Genomic DNA, 22,157 nt, shown 5'->3' with positions numbered 1-22,157 from the left:
GAGCCAATCAGATCCCCAGGGGGCGGGGCGGCCCGCCCCGCCAACCTCTTAAAGAGACAGCGCACGGCCCTCTCGGCCGCAAGGGGCCTTGTCTTCAGCTGTCCGCGACCTGCGTGCCCCCCCCACCCTCGCCCGCGACCTTTCTCCCGCAGGCGGCAGCCGAGCGTTCGGGGAGGAGCCTCCGCCGCCTGCCTGAGGACCTCTGGTCCCGGGGGACAAGCCCCGCCCGGACCGGCGCTTCCCCCGCGCACCTGTCCTCGCGGCCGCGGTTGACGCAGTGCTGCGCACCCTCCGCCTCACGGCAGCTCTTCAGAACAGCTGTAATTAGTCGCATTTCAGGAGAACCTGAGGCTGAGACGTTAAGTGCTTGACCGAAGCGACAGGACCAGGAAGTGACAAAGCCCAGAACTGGGGTTTGATCCGCCTCCTCTCACCTCTAACTACAGGCAGCCTCCTCCGGGAAGCCTTCCCGGATTAATCTCCTGCGTTCCTGCTGTGTTCACTCCTCTTTCCCCTCTCCCGGGTTCCACCATGTCAGGCCCCTCCTGCTTCTGAGTCCTTATCCCTCCCAACTTATCCCTCCCACCCGCTCCTCACTGGGTGCTCAAGCCACACTGGTCTCTGTTTCTGTTTTTTTGGCTATACCAAGCTTGTTCCTGCTTGTGGGTCTGCACCTGTCTCCCCACCCCCACCCCGGCCTGGCTCCTGTCACATGATCCCCCTCTCCTGCTTGACACCCTAGCCAAAATAGCTGTCCAGTCTCTGTCACACAAAGCCCCTTTATTTCATTCCCAGTGTTACCAAAACTGGGTTCGTCTGTTGGTGGACGTCGAGCGGAAAGACACAACCAAGGCAAAGAGCAGGAGAAGGAAGAACTGATCACTTGCAGTAAGTAAGGAGAACATAGGGGACTTTTCCCAAATTCGTGCTTCCCCAAACAACAAAATTGGGGATGTTTTAAGCTAAGGGTACATGCGTATTCATCAAGGGGCTTGGGCAGTCTAAGTTTTAGTTAATTGAAGTCATGAGGCTCAGAGGTGGTCACCATCATCCTCCCTTAGGGTCCAGTTGATCTGATGGTTGAGCTCTTCAGGCTGATTTTTGCCATTGAATCAGAACAGGGAATCTTTACAACTGATACGTTGTCTAGCATTGTTACTTCTCTCACCTGATAACAGTTTGTTTCTGCATTCTTTTGCTCCTTTAAGATCATTCGTTACTGAGACCTGTTTAAGGGTAAGCACTGTGGCCAGGCTTCCATCCCAACCAAGCCAAAAATGGCTTCTCTTATGTCAAGAAAGCCATTCCTGGTTCTCTTTCTCGGGAACCACCTGCCCCATCTGCTTACACCGCAGCACAATCTCTCTAACGGGTTTATATTCATTTAGTCACTTCCTAGTTCAGCATCAGCCTCCCCAGACTAGAATGTCAGTGTCGTGAGGACAGAGCCATGCTTATCACAGTCCCTGAACGTGCGGAGGCTGACTCAGGGCCTGGTGCTTGTCGTAGGCACCCACTGATCACAGTAGCCCCAAGATACACACCCCGTGACACCACACTTGTTTTACAGCTGGGCTGGAATGAGACTGGGCCCCAGTCTTGGCCTTGCTCCTGTTCCGAACAAGGGGAAGGTGAGGAAGCCGCTGCCTTGTGACCATCTGGGACCCAGTTTATCTGGGCCTTGGTCAGCGTGCAGTTTCTGTATCAGCCAAGAGAGGCTGAGCTCCATGAGGCGCCTGTCTTCCTGAAGGGACAGCTCCAAGAGTTTCTGCCAGGAAGTTACATGTATTCCCCCTGCACACCTTTAATCAGCAAAACAAGTCATAGGCCACTTCTGACCTCCAGGGGCAGGAAACTTCCCTTCCACCCTGTGCCAGGAAGGAGGAGAAATGGAGAATCAGTGACTAAGCCAAATGAGCCCCCTCCCTCCATCTTTGTTTTTTTGAGACAGTACAGACACTTTGGAGGAGGCGGGAGTTTGCTCTTGCTACCACCATGCGCAATTCTGCATTTTGTACTCTGAGTTTTGGGCCCCACGCATAGGTTTCGTGGGATTTCATTTGTGGAGTAATGAGGGTATCTATCTCCCCTCCCTCTAGGACAGAGGAGTGCTGACTCACTGCAGTGTCCCCTGCTCACCAGACAGAGCATGGCAGCAGCGAGCTTCCCTGGACGGTAGTTCAGTAGATAAAGATCTGACTCTCAGGTTCCATCCCTCGCCTGCACCAGGCTCAGGGTGGTGTTCCTCCCGAGGCATGGCTGACAGGAGGAGATGCTGCTGCAGAACCGGGCTCCCTAAATAATAGACACAAGTGTTTGGCTCAGCAGCCGGACCACGAGGCAGAGGCATCCAGCAAGCCCTCCCCAGGCCCAAGCCCAGGCCCGGGCCCACGGACACTGAGACAACGTGGCAGCTGTTTTAAGCTGCTGGATTCCTTCCCTGTCTTCCTCCCGCGCCCCCATCTCAGAGGTGGCACTGTCACCCACCCAAGCCAGAATCCTGCTGCCATCCTGGGTGCCTCCCTTTTGCTGTCCCCGGTCCCCAGGACCGAGAGACTCCATCTCCTGAATACGTCTTGGATATTTCCCCTCGTCGTCATCGCTCCCGCCCCTACCCGGGGCCCCATCCCGAGATGCTTGTTCACCGCACAAAAGTGCCAGGGCAAGAGGGCTGAGATCCAGCCCTGCCCTGGTCGCCTGCCCTAGCCCAGGCTGCCTGTACCTGGACGAAGAATCGCAGCACACTCGTCCCTCTGTATCCTTGGGAGACTGGTTTCAGGCTACCTGCAGATACCAAAATTCAAGGATGCTAAAGTCTCATATAAAATGGTGCAATATTTGCGCATAACCTAGGTACATCCTCTTGTGTACTTTGTCATTTCTAGATTACTTACAATACCTAGTACAATGTAAATGCTATGCAAATAGGTGTAAATGCTGTGTAAATAGTTAGCTGGCCTACAGCAAAATCAAGCTTTGATTTTTGGAACTTTCTGGAATTAAAAAACTTTTTTTCTAACCACCCTGTTGGTTGAATCCGCAGATTTGGAACCAACTGTGACTGCTTCCCACCTGCCTCAATCTACGTCCACCCCTGGCAGCCTGAGGGATTTTCCTAAAGCCCACATAGCTCTCCACTGCCCTCAGGCCAGCTCAGTAGAAAGACTTGGTGATCTTTCATGATCTGGGCTCTCCAGCCTCAATTTTTGTCCTTTCCTGAACATCACAAGCGGTTTAACTGGAACTAGGAAAGTGCTTGCAGATGCCCACCGTGCCCTGCTCTCCACATCTCTGCGCACGAGGCTCTTGCTACCTGGAACACCCTTGCATCTCGGCTCCCTTGGGGGGGTAACCCCCACTAGAACGTCACAGCTGGCCTCCTACCATCCCCCGCCTTTCGGCGCTTGAAGGACGCAGCCTGAGCTTTTGGAGGAGTTGACATCACACAGTAAGAAGACGTCAGAAAACAAGGCCCCCAGCCGGCCACAGCACCAGGTCATACACCTCGGCTGGCCCCGCAGCACAGAGCGCGGGCTAGGCGGGGTCTCGGGCAGCGTGGGCGGGGCCGCACGCTCGGGCCCGCCCCCGAGCGCCGGCGTGACGAAAATGGACGCCAACGTCATGACGTCGTGCTCCCTCAGACGCTTCCCGGGCACGGGCGGTCACGTGGGCCGTTTTTCGCGCGAAAACTGGCTGTTGCTGGCGGAGCGGAGAGGAGCACTGAGCAGCGATGGCGGTGAGCGCGGCGGAGTCTGTGCGTCTGCCGTGCGGAGCGCGGGCGGTGGGGGGCAGGGCGCGGAGCCGATTCCCGTGCTCCAGTCGGGCGGGTCTGCGAGGCCGGCGGGTCCCACCCCGGCAGCCCGGGCCCCCGGCCCGATCCGCGCGCTCGGGCCCTCCTTATCGTGCTGCTTTCGTCCGCAGCCTCGTCAGCTGACTGCCCCTCCACCAACCTGGGTCCCCGACCCCTTAGGTTGTGGCCGCTCTCGTGTCCCGTCACCCCTGGCAGCTCCTGGTGCACCGGGGGCCCAGAAGGGCGGGAACGCGTGCTGGGGGGAGGAGTAGGCGGTAAACAGGCAAACCAGCTAACCAGGTAGTCTCAGTGGGTTGTCCCGGAGAAAAGGGGGTCGGGTGAGTCACGGTGTGTGTGAGGCATGAGCCGGCGCTGGGCGTGGAGAAGCCTTGGGCTCAGGGAGCGTTCCAGGCAGAGGGAACAGCAGGTGCAAAGTGTGCAGGCTGGGAGGGGTTTGCAGCGTGGGAGGATAGGGTCAGCCGTGGAGAGGGAGACCCTATGGGTGGGGGCGCCACCGTACAGGAAGCTGAGTGGGCCCTCACCCGCTCCAATCCATCTCCTCTTGCAGGAATCATCCGAGTCCTTCACGGTGGCGTCCAGCCCGGCCCCGAGGCGGAGAGGCATCGATCCTCTGACCTCCAGCCCTGGGCGGAGCTCCCGGCGCACGGATGCCCTGACTTCCAGCCCCGGCCGCGACCTTCCTCCCTTTGAGGATGAGTCGGAGGGACTGCTCGGCACAGAGGGGCCCCTGGAGGAGGAGGAGGAGGATGGAGAGGAGCTTTTCGGAGATGGCATGGAGAGGTTCGGCGCTCAAGACCCTGCTCTCAGCAAGCTCTGCTGGGGGGCTGTTGTGTGTCCCGGGGAAGCAGATATATCGGAGCCTGCTTGCTTTGAGCACATCTTGGTCCAGGGTCTGGGGGGAGACAGGTTCATGGAGCCACAGCATATGTCCGTGTAACTTGCTTTGTCTACCTTAGAGTAGACCCAAAGGCCTTGGTAAGCCCCAGCGCTATGAGATGTACACCCCAGGGGACGCAGGGCATCTCTAATCCGGGGCCACGTCAGGGACCCCAACCGGGAAGGACAGGAAGCAGGTAGCCAAGAGTTTCTCTGCAACTTCAGAGAAACTGTGTGTGGGGGGGGGTGATTAATCAAGATTTAGATTTAATTCAGCCCACAGTTATTGTGCTTAATCTGTAGCAGACCTTGTGTTCACCGTTATTGATAAACGTACGAACGTAGTAAAGGTTATGGAGGCTCGTCGCTAAGATGGTGGAGTAAAGCCCTGTGAGTGAGCAAGGTTAGATTCCACTGGTGTCTCACCCTGTGTTAACAACTAGGATTTGGCCTGTACATTAGCACTAGAATTATCTGAATGCCCGGGAACCTCGTGGGGATTCTGCTTTGGGGCTCTCTTTACTCTGACGTGGGGGCTTCAAACTTGGTGTGTATGAGAGTACTGTTCAGGCCGCCCCACAGTCCACAGGGAGAGCCCTTTGGGAGCATCCAGGGCACTCTGGACCGTTTGGATCTTCGCTTTAAGCTCCATCACTCCAGGTGATGAGCCTGGGTGTGCAGCACAGGCCAGAGTCTGGATGGATGGGGAGTCTGGACAGAACAGCCCTGAGCAGCTTCCCTGCTGTGCCCTGTGAGGTTGTGCAGGCAGGACGCCCCTCCCCGGCCGGCCACCCTCCATCCGCCCCCTCTGCGTCTTCTGTCCTTCCCTCACAAGGACGCCTGGGTAGAGGTATCTGAAGACTAGATGGGCCCAGTTAGGTTTTGGTTTTATGGCCTGTTTAAAAAATCACCTGACTGAGCTATAATTTTTGTAATGTAAGATTTATCTCTTATAGGAATACAATTTAACACGTTTTAGTACATTTCCTGGGTTGTGCGCCTATCACCACAATCCAGTTTTTTCCATCATCCCCGTGAGATCCCTTGTGCCTGTTGATAGTTAATCCCCGTTCCCTTCCCCACCCCTAGGTAACCAGTAATCTACTTTCTGTTTCTTTGGATTTGCTAGTGCTGGCTGTTTCGTGCAGGTGGAGTCTGTAATACACGTGTCATCGTGTGCAGGCTTGTTTGGCTTACTGTGTTTTTCAGGGTCCATCCACGTTGGAGCCCACGTCAGCACGTCATTCCTTTTCGTGGCTGAGTCGTACTCCATTGTACGGATAGACTGCGTTTTGTTTACCCATTTATCAGTTGGTAGACATTTTGGGTGCTTTACACTTTTTAGCAATTAGAAATAGTGCTGCTAGGAGTTTCTTATGTGAATGTATTTTTAAGTTCCCTTGGAATGGAATCGTTGGGTCACGTGATAAGTCTGTTAATTTTTTGAGGAACTGCCAGACTTCTCCAAAGCAGCTGCACCATTTTACATTCCCACAAGTGGCATATGTCGTTCGAGTTCTCCACATTCTCACCAACACCTGTTATCTTCTGGGTTTTGACAACAGGCACCCTAATGGGGGTGAGGCGGTGTCTCACTGTGGTTTTGATGTGCATTTCTCTGATGACTAGTGATGTCGAGCAGAGCTTCATGTGCTTGTCGGCCATTTGAGTATCTTTGGAAAATTCGTCTTCAGATCCTTTGCCCGTTGTTTATCAATAGTTTGTTTCCTTGACTTTTTATCATTGAGTCGTAAGAGTTTTTAAAAACTTACTCTGGATATAAGGCATTTAGCAGACAAGTGATTTGTGAATATCTTCTTCTCAACCTATGGCTTGTCTTTTTAATTTTTTTTAAATGGTGGGTTTTGATGTGTACAGTTTTAAAACTTTGCTGAAGTCTAATTTATCAAATTCTTTTAAATTGACCAATTAGAATTTCACTGAGGGCATCTCACATGACTTGAAATTCTTTTTTTTTTTTAATTTATTTTTACTTATTTATTTTTGGCTGTGTTGGGTCTTTGTTGCTGCGTGCAGGCTTTCTCTAGTTGTGGCGAGCAGGGGCTATTCTTTGTTGCGGTGCGCGGGCTTCTCATTGTGGTGGTGCGCGGGCTTCTCATTGTGGTGGCTTCTCTTGTTGCGGAGCACGGGCTCTAGGTTGGTGGGCTCAGTAGTTGTGACACGTGGGCTCAGTAGTTGTGGCTCGCGGGCTCTAGAGTGCAGGCTCAGTAGTTGTGGTGCACGGGCTTAGTTGCTCCGTGGCATGTGGGATCTTCCCAGACCAGGGCTCGAACCCGTGTCCCCTGCATTGGCAGGCAGATTCTTAAGCACTGTGCCACCAAGGAAGCCCATGACTTGAAATTCTTAACGAGTTAGACAGGTACCTTTTCCTTGAGAACACTTAAGAATTTGGAAGCGATCAATCCAGAAGCATACCTGGTTCTGGGTTCTGTTTCTGGTGTCAGTAGTGTGGGATTATCTGAGAGTGTTCTTTGACAGAGTCTATGGCCAAAAAAAAAAGAAGTTCTCCAAATTACCACATCCTCTGAGAAAGGGAGAATTCAAGAGGACTGTCGTGGGGCCAGTGTGGTATTGGAAGCAGCTAGCCACCTTGATACCCAGCTCTGTTGAGTGACCTTTGGCAGAAATCCCATCACCCCCGCCCCCTGTCCTCGGTTTCTTCATCTTTCTGATGGAGGGTGATGTGTGCTTCCCCAAATCGTGGGGAGGGGAGCTGTGTTTGCCCTGGTGGGGGTCCTTGTTGAGGCATCAGTCCTTCAGATGTCTGACAGGCGGTCACGTGGAAGGTCCCGCTGTGGCTGGAAGGACTGAGCCACAGATGTGTTCGGGAGAGGCTGGTTGGGCTGATGTGTGTGGGCCTCCTGGGGTCCGGGGTTCGAGGCGGGGCTGCCAGAAACAAGAGTGCAGGAGGATTCCTGCCCGTGGGGAGCTGCGTTGGCTCTCTGAAGGCCCTTCCAGCTGAAGGTTTTGTGGGTCCTCCGATTCCTCTTTCCTGCTGGTGCTCAGAGCTCCCCTTTTTTACTGTGGGAAAACGCACATGACACAAGATTCCCGTCTCGGCCATCTCTGAGTGTAAGTTCAGCGGCATCACGGCACTCACGTCGTTGTACGACCGTCACCACCCTCTCCAGGACTTTCTTCCCCAAACCCAATCACGCAGGATTTCTGTCCTGTGACTGGCTTGTCTCACTGAGCACAGTGTCCTCAGAGTTTGCCTGTGTCACAGCAGGTGTCAGGAGGTCCGTCCTTTTGAAGACTGTGTCCTTTTCCGTGTGGGATCCGTGGGGGAGCCTTTCGGAGCCTCTCCAGGTGCCCTGGCCGGGGCTCCGGAGCCCTCGGGAGCCCGGTTCCTGGTGGGGTTTTGTTTTGGGGTCTGGGTGCTAACAGGCTGCATCTGGGGGCCTCGCAGGGACTACCGCCCCATCCCGGAGATAGATGTCTACGAGCCCGAGGGGCTGGCCCCGGACGACGAGGACGTGGACGAGCTGACCGCCAGCCAGAGGGAGGCGGCCGAGCGGGTCATGCGGCGGCGAGACCGGGAGGCTGGCCGGGGCCTGGGCCGCATGCGCCGCGGGCTCCTGTACGGTGCGTTCTCGGGGAGCCCGGGGGAGGCGGGAGGCGGTGCGGGGAGCCGGCCCTGAACGTGCCCCCGGCCCCCAGACAGCGACGAGGAGGAGGAGGAGCGCCGCAGCCGGAAGCGGCGGCAGGTGGAGCGGGCCACGGAAGACGGTGGCGAGGCCGACGAGATGATCGAGAGCATCGAGAACCTGGAGGACCTGAAGGGCCACTCGGTGCGCGAGTGGGTGAGCATGGCCGGCCCGCGGCTGGAGATCCACCACCGCTTCAAGAACTTCCTGCGCACCCATGTGGACGGCCGCGGCCACAACGTCTTCAAGGAGCGCATCAGTGACATGTGCAAAGGTGCGCCTGCCCCGTGCCCGCGGGAGGCCGCCCGCCCTGGCCTTGTGGCGGCGGGTTTGACAGACGGATGTGCGGGGCACGTGGGGCGCCGGGGCCGGGGCCTGAGCCCGGGGTGCCCGTCTTTCAGACAGAGTATCGTGGGTCCAGCGCACTGTCCAGGGACTACGTACGTCTGGACCACAGCAGTCGTTTTTTTGTTTTATTTAAAATTAATTAATTTTTTTTTTTTTTGGTTGTGCCGTGTCTTCGTTGTTGTGCGCGGGCTTTCTCTAGTTGTGGCGAGCAGGGGTTACTCTTCCTTGCAGTGTGAGGGCTTCTCATTGTGGTGGCTTCTCTTTTTGTGGAGCACGGGCTCTAGGTGCGCAGGCTTCAGTAGTTGTGGCGTGCAGGCTCCGTAGTTGTGGCTCATGGGCTTAGCTGCTCCGCGGCATGTGGGATCTTCCCGGACCAGGGCTCGAACCCGAGTCCCCTGCATTGGCAGGCGGATTCTTAACCACCGCGCCACCAGGGAAGCCCCAGAAGTCGTTTTTGATGGACTTACAATTGGGCAGACTTTATGTGAAAATCTGGATTACTGCTTTGATCAGAGTGTAGCAGCACGTTTCTGAACAAAGCAGCATGTGAGGAGGCATGTGGCTCCTGGTCCCCCACCGGCCCCTCCCCTCCCTTTTGTCTCACTTCCGACACGTTTCTTCGCAGGTTTTCTCCTGGCCTTGTAGGCACTCTGAGTTTGCGGCAGGCACCCCATGTGTTACTCCACTGTATCCCCCACAGGCACTTAGGTCCCGTTTCATAGGTCCAGAGCTTGAGACCTAGCATCGGTCACTTCTCTGGGTCCCGTCGCTAACGCTGAGCGGACTTGGGAGCGAGGCTGCGCCTCCAGCTCCGAGTCAAGGGCTCAGCGGGCTGGCCTCCCCTTCTCGTAGCGAGGTGGGCCTGCCCCAGCCTGCTCCGCGCTCAGCCTCTCTTCCCACCCCACCCACCTCAGAGAACCGCGAGAGCCTGGTGGTGAACTACGAGGACCTGGCCGCCAGGGAGCACGTCCTGGCCTACTTCCTGCCCGAGGCGCCGGCTGAGCTGCTGCAGATCTTCAGCGAGGCTGCCCTGGAGGTGGTGCTGGCCATGTACCCCAAGTATGACCGCATCGCCAGCCGCGTCCACGTGCGCATCTCCCACCTGCCCCTGGTGGAGGAGCTGCGCTCGCTCAGGTGAGCCGGCGGGGGCTCGGGCACCCGTGGCGGGTGGCGGGTGGCCGCGGCCAGAGAAAGCCCACCCCGTGGGTCCTGGCCTCACTGACGGGCGAGGGTCCGGCCCCCGCCCTGCGGTCTCTGACGGCGCCTCGCCTCCACAGGCAGCTGCACCTGAACCAGCTAATCCGCACCAGCGGGGTGGTGACCAGCTGCACGGGCGTCCTGCCTCAGCTTAGCATGGTCAAGTACAACTGCAACAAGTGTGGCTTCGTGCTGGGGCCTTTCTGCCAGTCCCAGAACCAGGAGGTGAAGCCGGGCTCGTGCCCCGAGTGCCAGTCAGCCGGCCCCTTCGAGGTCAATATGGAGGAGGTGAGCGCGAGGCTGGCACCGTAGCCGCGGGAGCCAAGTTGCAAGTGCGTGTTGGCCCCACGCTGGGGCAAGCAGGCCCGTGTGGTCAGCCCACGTGGTGTTCTCAAGAATTCAAGCCAGTATGTACAAACCAGACATTTAAAGCATCAACGTTTATGGCTTTTTCTTCTCGAGCGGGAAGATCTGGTGAAACTGGGCCCACGTCTCCCCTGGCTGCCCTTCAGCAGGGCACCTGCTTTCCGGTCCAGACTCCCTGGTACCTGCCTCTCTGGCCTTGCGCTGGGGACCCCTGATTTGTAACTGTCTGCAACACTGCTGTACCATCTTCAGGAGGCCCTGCTGGAAGGCTCTGGGCCTTAAGACCGCAGGCACGTAACACCCGCCTTTGAACGTGAACCACTCCCAGTGTAAAGTGTGGCGGGGTCATCACGATCGCTGCGGTAGAGCCCAGACCCCCCTCTACTGCTTTGCTGCCACGAGTGATGGGCTGACGCCTCACTGCTCTATGATTCTGAGAAGCGCCCTAGCTGGAGCCGCCTTGCCAGGAAAAGCCTGGCAGCCCGCAGGCAAAGGCTGCCCTGTTTCAAAGTTCAAGTGCGCCTTGCCTCGGGGAGCGACAGCTGCAGGGCTGGGCTCCAGCTGAGCCCGTGCCTTTACCCAGAGTCCCCCCTCCCCTTTACAGGTTCCCCCTTCACACACGTTTCTTGAGAAGCTACTTGAACGAGAGCAGAGTTGCAGGCTCTGCTTGCAGGGCAACTGGGGCAGTAACTGGTGGTGGAATGATAATTACACCGAAGTCTGTGGAGCACTTGCTAGTGCCCGGCGGTGGGGGTGCATTATGTGGTCTTCACACCTCGTGAGGCGGGTGCTGTTGTTGGCCCTATTTGACCTCTGAAGTAACCGGCTGAGGTCACCCAGCCAGGAGGTGGCCCAGAGGATTAGAACGGAAGCATTTTGATGCAGAGCGTGTGCTTAAAACCACCTTTTCCTGTGGCTCTTTTCTAGACAGTAGGTGAGATGATGGATGTTAGGTTGCATGCACAGTGCTGCCCTGTGACCTCGACAGTAAGCCCACACTTGGTGTAACTTGTTTCGTGGGCGTTGGTTTCAGTGCTTTTCACGTGTGACGTGACTTCCTTCTCCCTGTGTGGCTGAGGCTGCAGCGTTGGACCTCCCTTCTGCGGGGCAGGCACGGAGAGGGGGAGGCCTCGCCCGGGCCACACAGCTTAGGCCACAGCGGAGCCTGGCTCCAGTGTCCACGCGCACTGCGCTCAGCTGTAGGGCCTGTCACAGGGCTCTGGCTTCTGGCAGGAGGGAGGCATCCTGGGGCGGGGGGGCGGGGTGGCAGGAGCGGGGACCGTGCACCGTGGCGCTGGTCACAGTGGCTCGCCCCCCTGCCATCGTTGGTTCTGCGTATCCTAGTCAGTGGTGGGAATGATAACGCTGCTCTCCTTGCCCCAGGGCACTGGTCCAGTTCAGGTGACAAAGAATCGGTGCTTGGACAACAGCCCAGGCTTCGCCGGCTAGGGACGGGTCCCTTTGACCATCTGTTTGTCCCACGCAGACCATCTACCAGAACTACCAGCGCATCCGAATTCAGGAGAGTCCTGGCAAAGTGGCGGCCGGCCGGCTGCCCCGCTCCAAGGATGCCATCCTCCTCGCGGACCTGGTGGACAGCTGCAAGCCGGGAGACGAGATAGTGAGTGGCCGGGGGGCCGAGGAAGTTGGTGTGAGCGCTGTGGCGGGGGACGGGTGGCGGTAGCCCGGGGAGCGGGTCAAGGTCAGCTCTCCCATCTCTAGCACTGAGCTTCTCCTTGCGGTGGACGGCCAGCTGGGTGCTGGGCTCGGGAGCAGCGTGCTGCGGTTCTGCTGAGTTACTGCTCTCCTGCCGGTGACCCAGGGACCCGGAGGAGGGGTCGGGTGAAGCCAGTGAGGAGGCGGGCCCGGCCCGTGCTTCTGGCCCCGGGGTGGCCCTCCTGACCACTCGGTACCCCCCAGGAGCTGACCGGCATCTACCACAACAACTACGATGGGGCTCTCAACACTGCCAACGGCTTTCCCGTCTTCGCCACTGTCATCCTAGCCAACCACGTGGCCAAGAAGGACAATAAGGTGGCCGTGGGAGAGCTGACTGACGAGGACGTGAAGAAGATCACCAGCCTCTCCAAGGACCAGCAGATTGGGGAGAAGGCAGGTGGAAGGCGGGCGGGCGGGGCGGCCGCAGAGTCAGGGTACCCGGGGCTCACCGTCTGGCCCACCCTGCAGCCTCCGTCTTGGTGCCCGGGTCTTGGAAGCTGGTCCCTTTGTTTGGTTCCCTGTGTCCGCTCAGTCCACTTGACTTGGCGGGGGCTGTGCTCCAGGGGAAGAACGTCCGGCAGCCCCCCTGAGCCTGTGTCCTGCCTGCGAGGACACGGGTGAGGTCAGGGTTCCTCAGGTTGTGCCGGGCTTGGACTGGAAGGGAAACCGGGGGGGCAGTAGGAAAAGCTTGTCTGGTAGGGTGTCCCGTGGCATCAGACCCCTGTCCCCAGTCGTTTCTCCAGGAATAGCGCTACCCCAGCACGGGGGTTTGCTTTTCCCTTTAACTGTAGGCTTTTTGCTGAGGTTGGGGGGACGGGGGTTTTCGTTGCAGAATTTACAACTACAGGCGACCCCTGGACAGTGCAGGGGTGAGGGGCGCCCACCCCGACTCTGTTGAAAGTCCACGTGTAAGTGGACCCGCGCAGATCAAACCCGGGTTGTTCCAGTCTCAGCCGTAGGACGTTAAGTTCCTGTTGATAGAAGTTCTGCCGCACGGCCCTCGGGCTCCTGGGTCGCTGGGTGGCCCCTCAGGCTCGTGGCCCTCCCCCAGCCCCCTTGGCATCCCTCTCCCCTCGCCTCCCCACTTCCTGTTCTCTTGTTGGTGCAGGACCGCCCAGCTCTCTCCCTGGCTGCTCTGCTGCCGCACAGCTCAGGTCCTTGCACCCCCGTTGGCCACCTTTATTAGTCTGCCAAGATTGGGGGCACATGGGGAAGGCGGGTGTCCCTAGCCCCAGGAGGACAGGCACTGCAGTTCCACCAATGTGCTGGGTCCTGAGGGACCCTCCAGGGCCGCGTTGTTCAGGCTTCTCGGTGGGAAGTGAGACCCGGTTGTCACCCTCATGGGGCTTGTCCTTTACTACAGCCCCGGCAACCCCCCTTCTCTGCCCCGCCCCCGCCGAGGGAAACCAGTGCTAGTGTGACGAGCATGTTTTCAGAATCTTGACGGAGCATTTGGGCCGGTTTCTGAGGGCGGGGGACTCTGAGTCCCAGGCATGTGTCAGCTTGTCTACACACACACCTGACGTGTGCAGGTGCGGGGGGTCCGTGTGCTTCTAGAACACTTCCCTAGCGCCCGCCTGCCCTCTGCCTGCCGTGACTTCCCTCTGCGCCCTCTGCCACTTCGGAGACAGGTTGACGGGTGACAGGGAAGATCCAGAAATGGTCAGGCTCATTGGAACGGTTGGAGCCGGAGGTTTGCCGGCTGGTGGCTGGTGGGCCCCATCCAGCCTGTCGACGGGTTTTTTCCAACTGGTACGTGGTGGTTTTTTTGTTTTTCCAAATGTTTGAATGAGTTATCATTCCTTAGGAATAGGGAGACTTCACATAAAAACGTGGGCGCCCAGGTTTCGATATCCCAAGTCGGGTGGTCTGTGTCTTTAGGAGCAAGTGGTGTGCTGGGTGGCCGCCGCCCTCAGATGGGTTCCCTCCGGTCTGCCGGCTGCCCACTGCGGTGGGCTCTGGGCTCTCCCGCCTGCATCAGTCCGGCTTCCACCCAGCTTGCCGCCGTGGGCGTTGGATCTCGTGGGTGCTGGCGGGGTGAAGCATTCGAGAGATGTGCGTTGTGCCTGACACAGAGTTTGAAGAAGTGACAGGAGACGCACGCAGCCTGGAGCCAGACTTAGGGTTGAGGTTTGGCATCGTGCTCGGTGTGATCAGATGTGCTGCCCCGGCTGCGAGCAGAGACGGGGGTCGCACCCACTCGCGGAGTTGTTCTAAAGGTTAAGCAGGTAAGCGAGCAGGCGTGGGGTGTCCGCGGCCAGCGGTCACGGTTACAGGTTGTTACAGCTGGGGCGCTGGAAGGGCCAGCGGGAGGATGAGCACAGCTTTGGGGCCTGCGCTCGACGATTCCTGTGCTCCCTGTGGCCGTGCAGGTGGGTGCTGGGCTGTCTGAGGGCGGTGGGCGGTGCACCTGAGGCTTAGGAGTGTTAGGAGCCTGGGCTCGGGTCCTGGGCCTCCTCAGCAGTAGGTGGTCTGTCTCCTCCTGTGTGACGTGGAGGTCGTAGTGGCAAATGGAGTAATCCTTGGGAAGTGGGCGTCACGCCCTGGCAGGTCTGGGTTTGGGTTCACCCCTCTTACCAGGCGCTAAGTTGCCCTATCACTTAAGGTAGCCGGGTCAGCACGGGTGCACCGAGCAGTGTGGCAGTGGTGTGGCCACTCCTGTGCCCTTCAGGCCGGCAGGGACGGCACAGGGAGCCTGCGAGCACAGCGGGCAGGAAGCAGGCTGCTGCCCTTGGTCCCAGAGGGAGACATTACCTCATCCTGCGAGGTGCCTGGTGCCCAAACAGCACCGAGAAACGGTCTGGGTGGAGACGCCCAGGCTGGGCAGTCCTGGCATGAGGTCTCTCCCAACAGAGGTGGGGGCTCAGTAAGGGGATCGTTAACGTGTACGGAGCGCCGAGTATCCGCTGGTCACTGAGCGATTTGCAGAGGGTTGTCTGTGTCTTGTTATTGATGAGTAACCCGAGACGTGGGGCGGTGGGGGCCTGGTTTACGTAAGACGCCCACGTCACGCGGCTAACAAGTGGCAGAGCCAGGGTCCCGCCAGGCCGTCCGGCCTCCACCCCTGCTTCCAGGGGCCGCCCTCTGCCCCCCCATGCGGTTCCCACGTGTGGGAGGTGCCTCTGAGTGTTGGGTTCCAGGGGACCCAGCTCAAGGTTATCGTGAGTTCCAGGGGACCCTGGCCCACGTATTAAAAGTCACCACAGAAGTTGTGAGACGCGAGTGTGGCATGGTGTGGCAACCCTGCGTGTCCTTTGCCAACTTCTCCTATCCCCGAGGTCATGGCTGGTCTGGGCTCCTCTGTGCAGCCCCCTTCCCTGTTTTTGTGTTTTGTTTTGTTTTGTTTTTTGGTTTTTTGCGGTACGTGGACCTCTCACTGCTGTGGCCTCTCCCGCCGCGGAGCACAGGCTCCGGATGCGCAGGCCCAGTGGCCATGGCCCACGGGCCCAGCCGCCCCGCGGCACGCGGGATCCTCCCGGACCGGGGCACGAACCCGCGTCCCCTGCACCGGCAGGCGGACTCCCAACCACTGCGCCACCAGGGAAGCCCCCCCTGTTATTCTGACACAAATTCAGACCCGCCCTTGCACCTGCACCTACATCAGTGTGTCTCTCAAGGCTCTTTTTTTACTAAACTGACCCCACTACCACTGTCACACTTGAAGATACCAGCAGTTCCTAGGGTTGATGTTCACTTGGGTCTACAGTTCCCTGGTGGTCTCTGTTTTTGAAAAGTTTCTTGTGGTCAGTGTCCAAGTAAGGTCTACACACTGACTCGTTGACTGTCTCTCATCTTTTTAAAAATTTATTTATTTTTAAAATTTTTGGCTGTATCGGGTCTTCGTTGCTGCACGCGGGCTTTCTCTAGTTGCCGCGAGTGGGGGCTTCTCTTCATTGTGGTGCGCGGGCTTCTCATTGCGGTGGCTTCTCTTGTTCTGGAGCACAGACTCTAGGCACACGGGCTTCAGTAGTTGTGGCGCGCAGGCTCAGTAGTTGTGGCGCACGGGCTTAATTTCTCCGCAGCATGTGGGATCTTCCCAGACCAGGGATCGAACCCGTGTCCCCTGCATTGGCAGGTGGATTCTTAACCTCTGTGCCACCAGGGAAACCCTCTTCCTCTCTCTTACACACACACACACGCGCGCGCACACATGCACACACACACACACCCAGAGCAATTGGCGAAATGTCTCGACGGCTTTCCAGGTGAACGTCTCACCTCCCGGTGGGCCCATCTCCCGGCCGCCCCGTGTTCTGAGCTCGGTACCTGCAGTCCTGCGGGAGCCGGGCTTGTGTAGACGCCCTCCTGTAGTGCTCACAGCCCCCGTGACTTGGGCAGTGTCATCTCCTTTCCATTCGAGGACACAGGCTCAGGCAGGCCACCGATCCTGGGTGGGGTCTTCTGCGTCCGTGCTGTTGGAGCCCACCCCCGCCCACGCGGGCCTGGGTCTCGTCTCCTGCTCCTGTTCTGCGTGCGACCTTGGGGTGGTCCTGCAACAGGACGAAGTGAAGGGGGTCAGGCCAGGGTTCTGGTCAGCTTTCAGGTTCGGTGACTCGGGAAGAGCCAACCAAGTACAAGGCCCGCAGTTGGGGGTGGGATGGGGGTGGGTCTCAATGCGGGGTCGGGGGAGTTGCAGCTGTGTATGGGCGCTCCAGGCCGGAGCACATGGTGACCGTTCCCATCGCCCCGCCCCCCACCCCCAGATCTTTGCCAGCATTGCTCCTTCCATCTACGGGCACGAAGACATCAAGCGAGGCCTGGCACTGGCTCTGTTTGGAGGGGAGCCCAAAAACCCTGGTGAGTGGGGCAGGCGGGCTACCTTCTCTGCAGGGGGCTTGGTGGGAGCAGTTCCCGGTGTCCCGGGAGAAGGATATGTCCACGGGTGGCTCATCATCCCAGGGAGAACGCAGCCCACAGCCATGCCACTGTGCACAGATTTAACTGTAGAAATAATACCTGAATGTGTGTTTGTATTACATCCTTTTCTGGAGTTGTTAGAGGTTTCAGAGGGGCCGAAGCCCCCGTTGACCTCCCTGTCTCATCATGGTCCCTCCCTGCAGGTCACCTGGTTGGTGTCGGGGGGACATGGGCAGAACTTTGTGTGGCTGTTCAGATAGATTACACGTGTGCTGATACGGAAAACACGGCACTCCGTGACTGTGGCATGTTTCTACTAGCCAGTGTAGTGCTCCCTGTCTGTGTGTGAGGGTCTGTCCGTGACGTACCCAGCTGCCCCGTCAGCACGGCTTTGGCATCGTTTCCTGTGGGCACACAGAGAACGAGCTCACGCTCTGAAGTTACTGTGTGCTGGTCCACATCGTGCCGCATTCAGCTGTCCTCCTGGCTGGAGAGCACGTGCATGGCCTCCAGTGTGTACATTACAAACAGCGTCTTCATAGGCACCTCCTTGTGCACCATGGTTCTGGGTTCTGTGCTCAGAGTGGGGTGGCTGGTCCTGGGCATTACATCCCTTTCTAGAAAGAATATTGCTTTGTTGTTTGCAGTAAGCAGGCTGGGAAATCGGGGATAATCCAGCTCTGTCCTGAGCCCCCCTCTGCCCCGTTCCTGCCCCCAGGCGGCAAGCACAAGGTGCGAGGTGACATCAACGTGCTCCTTTGTGGAGATCCCGGCACGGCCAAGTCTCAGTTCCTCAAGTACATTGAGAAAGTGTCCAGCAGAGCCATCTTCACCACCGGCCAGGGGGCCTCGGCCGTGGGCCTCACGGCGTACGTCCAGCGGCACCCCGTCAGCAGGGAGTGGGCCTTGGAGGCTGGGGCCCTGGTCCTGGCGGACCGAGGAGTGTGTCTCATCGATGAATTTGACAAGGTGGGTCCCCGGGCCCAGAGCTGACGTGTGGGCTGAGCCCTCGGTGGGGAGCGCGGGGGCCTCGTCTGAGAGACCGCGGTCGGGCAAGAATCCCGCGTTTGCCCGCCGTGCAGATGAACGACCAGGACAGGACCAGCATCCACGAGGCCATGGAGCAGCAGAGCATCTCCATCTCCAAGGCCGGCATCGTCACCTCCCTGCAGGCCCGCTGCACCGTCATTGCTGCCGCCAACCCCATAGGTGCGTGGCTGCGACGGCCAGGGGGGAGCAGACCCGGGGGCCCTGCTCTGGGACCCGTGCCGCTGAGTCTGAGGAAGACACCGAGCAGCAGCAAGTGCCCCTCCCCTGCGTTTCCTGCTGGGGGTGGGGTGGGGGGACGGGAGACCCCCAGGCTTTCGCTGAGCCGTGTTCTCGGGAGACAGGAGGAGCACCTAGCGCTTAATAGGGTGGGACTGGCCCTTGGTCTCAGCCAGCAAGTGGTTAGAGAGCCCAGGCGCCCCTGCCATCTTGTCCCCGGGTTTTCCTCGCGGGAGGCAGCTGAGCGGCCTTGGGCCGATTGGGGCAGCGTGGGGAGAGCCTCACGCGGGCTTGCCGGGGTGCCTGAAGCAGGCCCTGCATCCCTCCACCACTGATTCCCCTCTCGTCACTGAAGCCACACGGGTTGGAAAGAACCTTGTATAGTCAAGGAGAAGAGGGGCCCCGGGGAGCGGGAGCCCTGATGGGGACCTGCCTTTGTGATGCAGGTGGCCGCTATGACCCCTCGCTCACCTTTTCGGAAAACGTGGACCTCACGGAGCCCATCATTTCCCGCTTCGACGTCCTGTGTGTGGTGAGGGACACGGTGGACCCAGTCCAGGTATGGAGCCCACGCCCTGGGTGTGCGCAGTGAGTTTGGGGACCTGGCGTTGGCCCAGGGCTGTGGCTCGCCAGGCTCAGGGAAGGGCTGCCATGTGGACCGTGTGTTTTCCACTTGCTCTCAGTCCAGAGTTCCTTGATTTCTCTCCTTCGCCAACCCCCTCCCTGGCCACCCACCCAGCATCGCCCACGCTCTGCCACCAGCTCCCGAGTCTCCTCACTTCTTGCTGCTATGAACCTCGTCCCAGCTTCCCTCCTGTGGCCCGATGCACTGCAGCCTTGGTGCTGGGCCCCCGGCTTCTCCTGTCAGAGGCCAGCTGTCTTTGGGGGCACGGCGGACCTGCCTCTCCTTACAGACCTGCTCTCGGCCTCCCATCCCATCTCTCTGGCAGGGAGTCCACCATCCCCGAGAGGTCTCTCCCCCTGCCCCTTCCTCATCCACACCCCCTCACCTTCTCGGGCTTCACTCGCGCTCTGTTCTCTTCTCCCAGGTGTCGTGACTGGGGCTCTGGTGGCCTCAGCTGGAGGCTGTCCTCCGGCCTCCATCCCACCACGTGCTTCTCTTCTTCCTATAGTGTGAACTCTGTCTGTCTCCTCTGCCCTCACTGGGGGGGGTGCACCCCGGGAGCTCCCGGCCCATAGCAGGTGGGGGACACGTGTCGTTACAGAGCGTCTTCAGTGAGCTGACCTGCTCCAAGCCAGGCGCCAGGCTCAGCACGCTCTTGTCCTCTCCGTCTTGTCTCAGGATGAGATGCTGGCCCGTTTCGTGGTCGGCAGCCACATCAGACATCACCCCAGCAACAAGGAGGATGGGGGCCTGGGGGGCGCCCCGGAGCCCCCCATGCCCAACACATATGGCGTGGAGCCCCTGCCGCAGGAGGTCCTGAAGAAGTACATCATCTACGCCAAGGAGAAGGTCCACCCGAAGCTCAACCAGATGGACCAGGACAAGGTGGCCAAGATGTACAGTGACCTGAGGAAGGAATCCATGGTGAGGGCCAGGTGGGGCAGGTGGGGTGGGGCAGAGGGGGACGCACGGCAGAGCCTTGTCTGTGTGCTCAGTGGGTCCAGGAGCACTGGAGCAGCAGGACGGCCTTAAAGACACGATACTTACTCGCCTTAACTGTTTTGTTTAGACGGAACTTAAACGTACGTGCATTTGTCTGTCTCAGGGTACAGCTGAGGTCTTTGTTCTTGGGCCGTTGATTTAGTTCCAGTGACTTTGCAAATATCTCACCCGAATGAGCACGCCCCTGAGCTAGTTTTCGTTCACTCGTGGTGGGGAGAGAATTTAAAGGCAGCTTGCAAGCAGGTGGACTGCAGAGTTCTTGCAGGTTGCTCCCTCTCACCTACCTAAGCATGACAGCCACCGCTCCTGCCCTTTCCCTCCCTCCTAACAACACCTTTTCACTTAATCAGGTCATTTCAGAGCATTAGCTTGGGCTTCACAGCAGCACAGCTTTGTTTTCTCCCTGTGCTGCACTGCGTCAGGCGGTCCCTGGTACCTGACAGTAACAAATACAGTCACCCACAGGCGTGTAGACTCCAGGTGCCCGGGAGCTGCCAGGAGCACACGTGCTGGGCTGGCGGTGGCAGCCGTGAGCCTTCGTGCTTTGGGAACCAGGGGAAGCTTGGGCGCGCCTGGCTCCGGTGGGCGCCGCCCTGCAGGGGGGTCAGCTGGGCCTCCCGGCGGCACCAGCTCTGCCCCTCCGCCAAGTGCTGGCTGTCCCGCGGGGAGACCTGACGCGGCCCTCCCTCCAGGCCACGGGCAGCATCCCCATCACGGTGCGTCACATCGAATCCATGATCCGCATGGCTGAGGCCCACGCACGCATCCACCTGCGGGACTACGTGATGGAGGATGACGTCAACATGGCCATCCGCGTGATGCTCGAGAGCTTCGTGGACACGCAGAAGTTCAGCGTCATGCGCAGCATGCGGAAGGTGGGGGCGGGGCCTGGGCCATGGGGGCGGGGGCCTGGGCCGCGGGAGTCCAACCTGCCTCTGCTGCCAGGAGCAGCTGGCTTGGGGGGGCCTGGCAGGAGGGTCACCTCTGCTCTCGCCGTAGACTTTTGCCCGCTACCTGTCATTCCGCCGGGACAACAACGAGCTGCTGCTCTTCATCCTGAAGCAGCTGGTGGCCGAGCAGGTGACGTATCAGCGCAACCGCTTCGGGGCCCAGCAGGACACGATCGAGGTGCCCGAGAAGGACCTGGTGGACAAGGTATGGGCATGGCCAGGGGCGGGGTTTGCCCGGGCCGTCACAACGCACGTGTCCTACTACTGTCCCATTACTGTCATCCGTCCTGCCGACACGCCGGGCCGGGGCAACCACGCAGCTTGTCCAAGTTCACGGCCGTTGTCCGGGCTGAAATTTCAAGCCCCGTGTCCAGCTGCAGACCCTCCCTCGGCCTCAGAGCGGTTCGCTCTTCCCTGTGACGGGGACAGAGGCCCCGCCTGCCTGCCTCCCCTGCTGGGGCCTCGGGCTCGGGACCTGCCCACGCGTCCGCACGGCTCACCGGTCGTCCCCTCTTTTCAGGCTCGTCAGATCAACATCCACAACCTGTCTGCCTTTTACGACAGTGAGCTCTTCAGGATGCACAAGTTCACCCACGACCTGAAACGCAAGATGATCCTTCAGCAGTTCTGAGCGTCCGCGGCAGCTCCGTGGTCCTGGTGGAAGGTCAGACCTGGTGCTGACTTCACTCTGCTGCAGGGACCCAAAACCAAACTGCGCGGGGCTCCGAGTCGTGGGGCCGGGCTCGCAGCGGTGCCGTGTGGCTCCATCCACCCCACGTCCGAGGTGTTTTATTTCCTTGACTCACTTCCTCTGCTCTCATCTTGGGGCACTTGACTTCCCAGAGCTGCGTTTTCAGCCCTCTGACAACCGCCCACCACTTGCAGGAGGTTTGCCTGACCTTCTGGGGATTGAAGTCGATTGTGTTCGGGCCCCTGGGGGCTGTTCTAGGGTGCTGAGCACGGAAGGGTGTCACCAGAACTGCTGGCCTCTTGGCATGAGTTCCGTGTCCTGTTGCTTTTGCTGCCTGTGGTTGAAGAGCAAGTTCTCAGTATTTGCAGCGTTTTTCTGAATTGTGTCCTGCAGCCTTCTCTAGGCTCCCGTGAGTAGGGGCAGCGTGTGGGTCCTGCACAGATGGGACCCTAAGCTGTCGGCACAGCCTCGCGTCCTCTGACGGCCCTGCAGCCTTGGCCTCCGCCAGTGGGAGGAGTGGGTTTGGGGTCAGATGGTGAGGGTCATCGGAGCCGGGCCACCCCCTCACCGTTGCTGTGTGATCTGTTCTCCTACCTGGCCCTTTCCTCATTCTCTCATTTGTACACTGAGTTCTTGTTCTGTCGTTGTAGTTTTTAATAAAGTGGAGTAAACCTGAACACTGGTCTGAATTCCGTTTTCATACTGTAACGCAGGCTCTCCTGGACTTGCCCTGAAGGCCCTTCCACCTTTCGCCTCTGGTTTCCTGCAGGCGAGGATCGGG

The 22,157-nt window shown here is 59.0% G+C and overlaps 1 protein-coding gene across 4 annotated transcripts; it reads left to right on the top strand.

Moving 5' to 3' along the window:
* Positions 1–105: 105 nt before the first annotated feature.
* MCM2 (minichromosome maintenance complex component 2) lies at positions 106–22,053 on the top strand. 4 transcript variants are annotated; one of them, XM_030759424.2, is made up of 18 exons: positions 106–888; positions 3,044–3,754; positions 4,359–4,591; positions 8,118–8,293; positions 8,369–8,629; positions 9,618–9,837; positions 9,981–10,188; positions 11,753–11,887; positions 12,187–12,378; positions 16,689–16,782; positions 17,561–17,811; positions 17,925–18,051; positions 18,555–18,667; positions 19,412–19,657; positions 20,428–20,610; positions 20,735–20,890; positions 21,206–21,349; positions 21,635–22,053. In XM_030759424.2, exons 2-17 carry the CDS (start codon positions 3,731–3,733, stop codon positions 21,314–21,316), a joined length of 2,730 nt encoding a protein of 909 aa, XP_030615284.1. In that variant the 5' UTR covers positions 106–888; positions 3,044–3,730; the 3' UTR covers positions 21,317–21,349; positions 21,635–22,053. The 4 variants fall into 4 exon arrangements, with proteins under 4 accessions (XP_030615284.1, XP_030615282.1, XP_089775957.1 ...); XM_030759422.2 differs by adding an exon at positions 2,100–2,853 and having other exon boundaries at positions 107–888; positions 21,206–22,053; XM_089919831.1 differs by having other exon boundaries at positions 107–888; positions 21,206–22,053.
* The last annotated feature ends 104 nt before the right edge of the window (positions 22,054–22,157 follow it).

The sequence above is a fragment of the Delphinapterus leucas genome, chromosome 10 (genome assembly GCF_059928025.1).
Source record: "Delphinapterus leucas isolate spDelLeu-1000000601 "Yukka" chromosome 10, BTC_Dleu_Yukka2, whole genome shotgun sequence".
In the NCBI taxonomy this organism is placed as follows: Eukaryota; Metazoa; Chordata; class Mammalia; order Artiodactyla; family Monodontidae; genus Delphinapterus; species Delphinapterus leucas.
The sequence above is the reverse complement of the archived record's forward strand: the minus strand, read 5'-3'. Positions and strand labels throughout refer to the sequence as shown.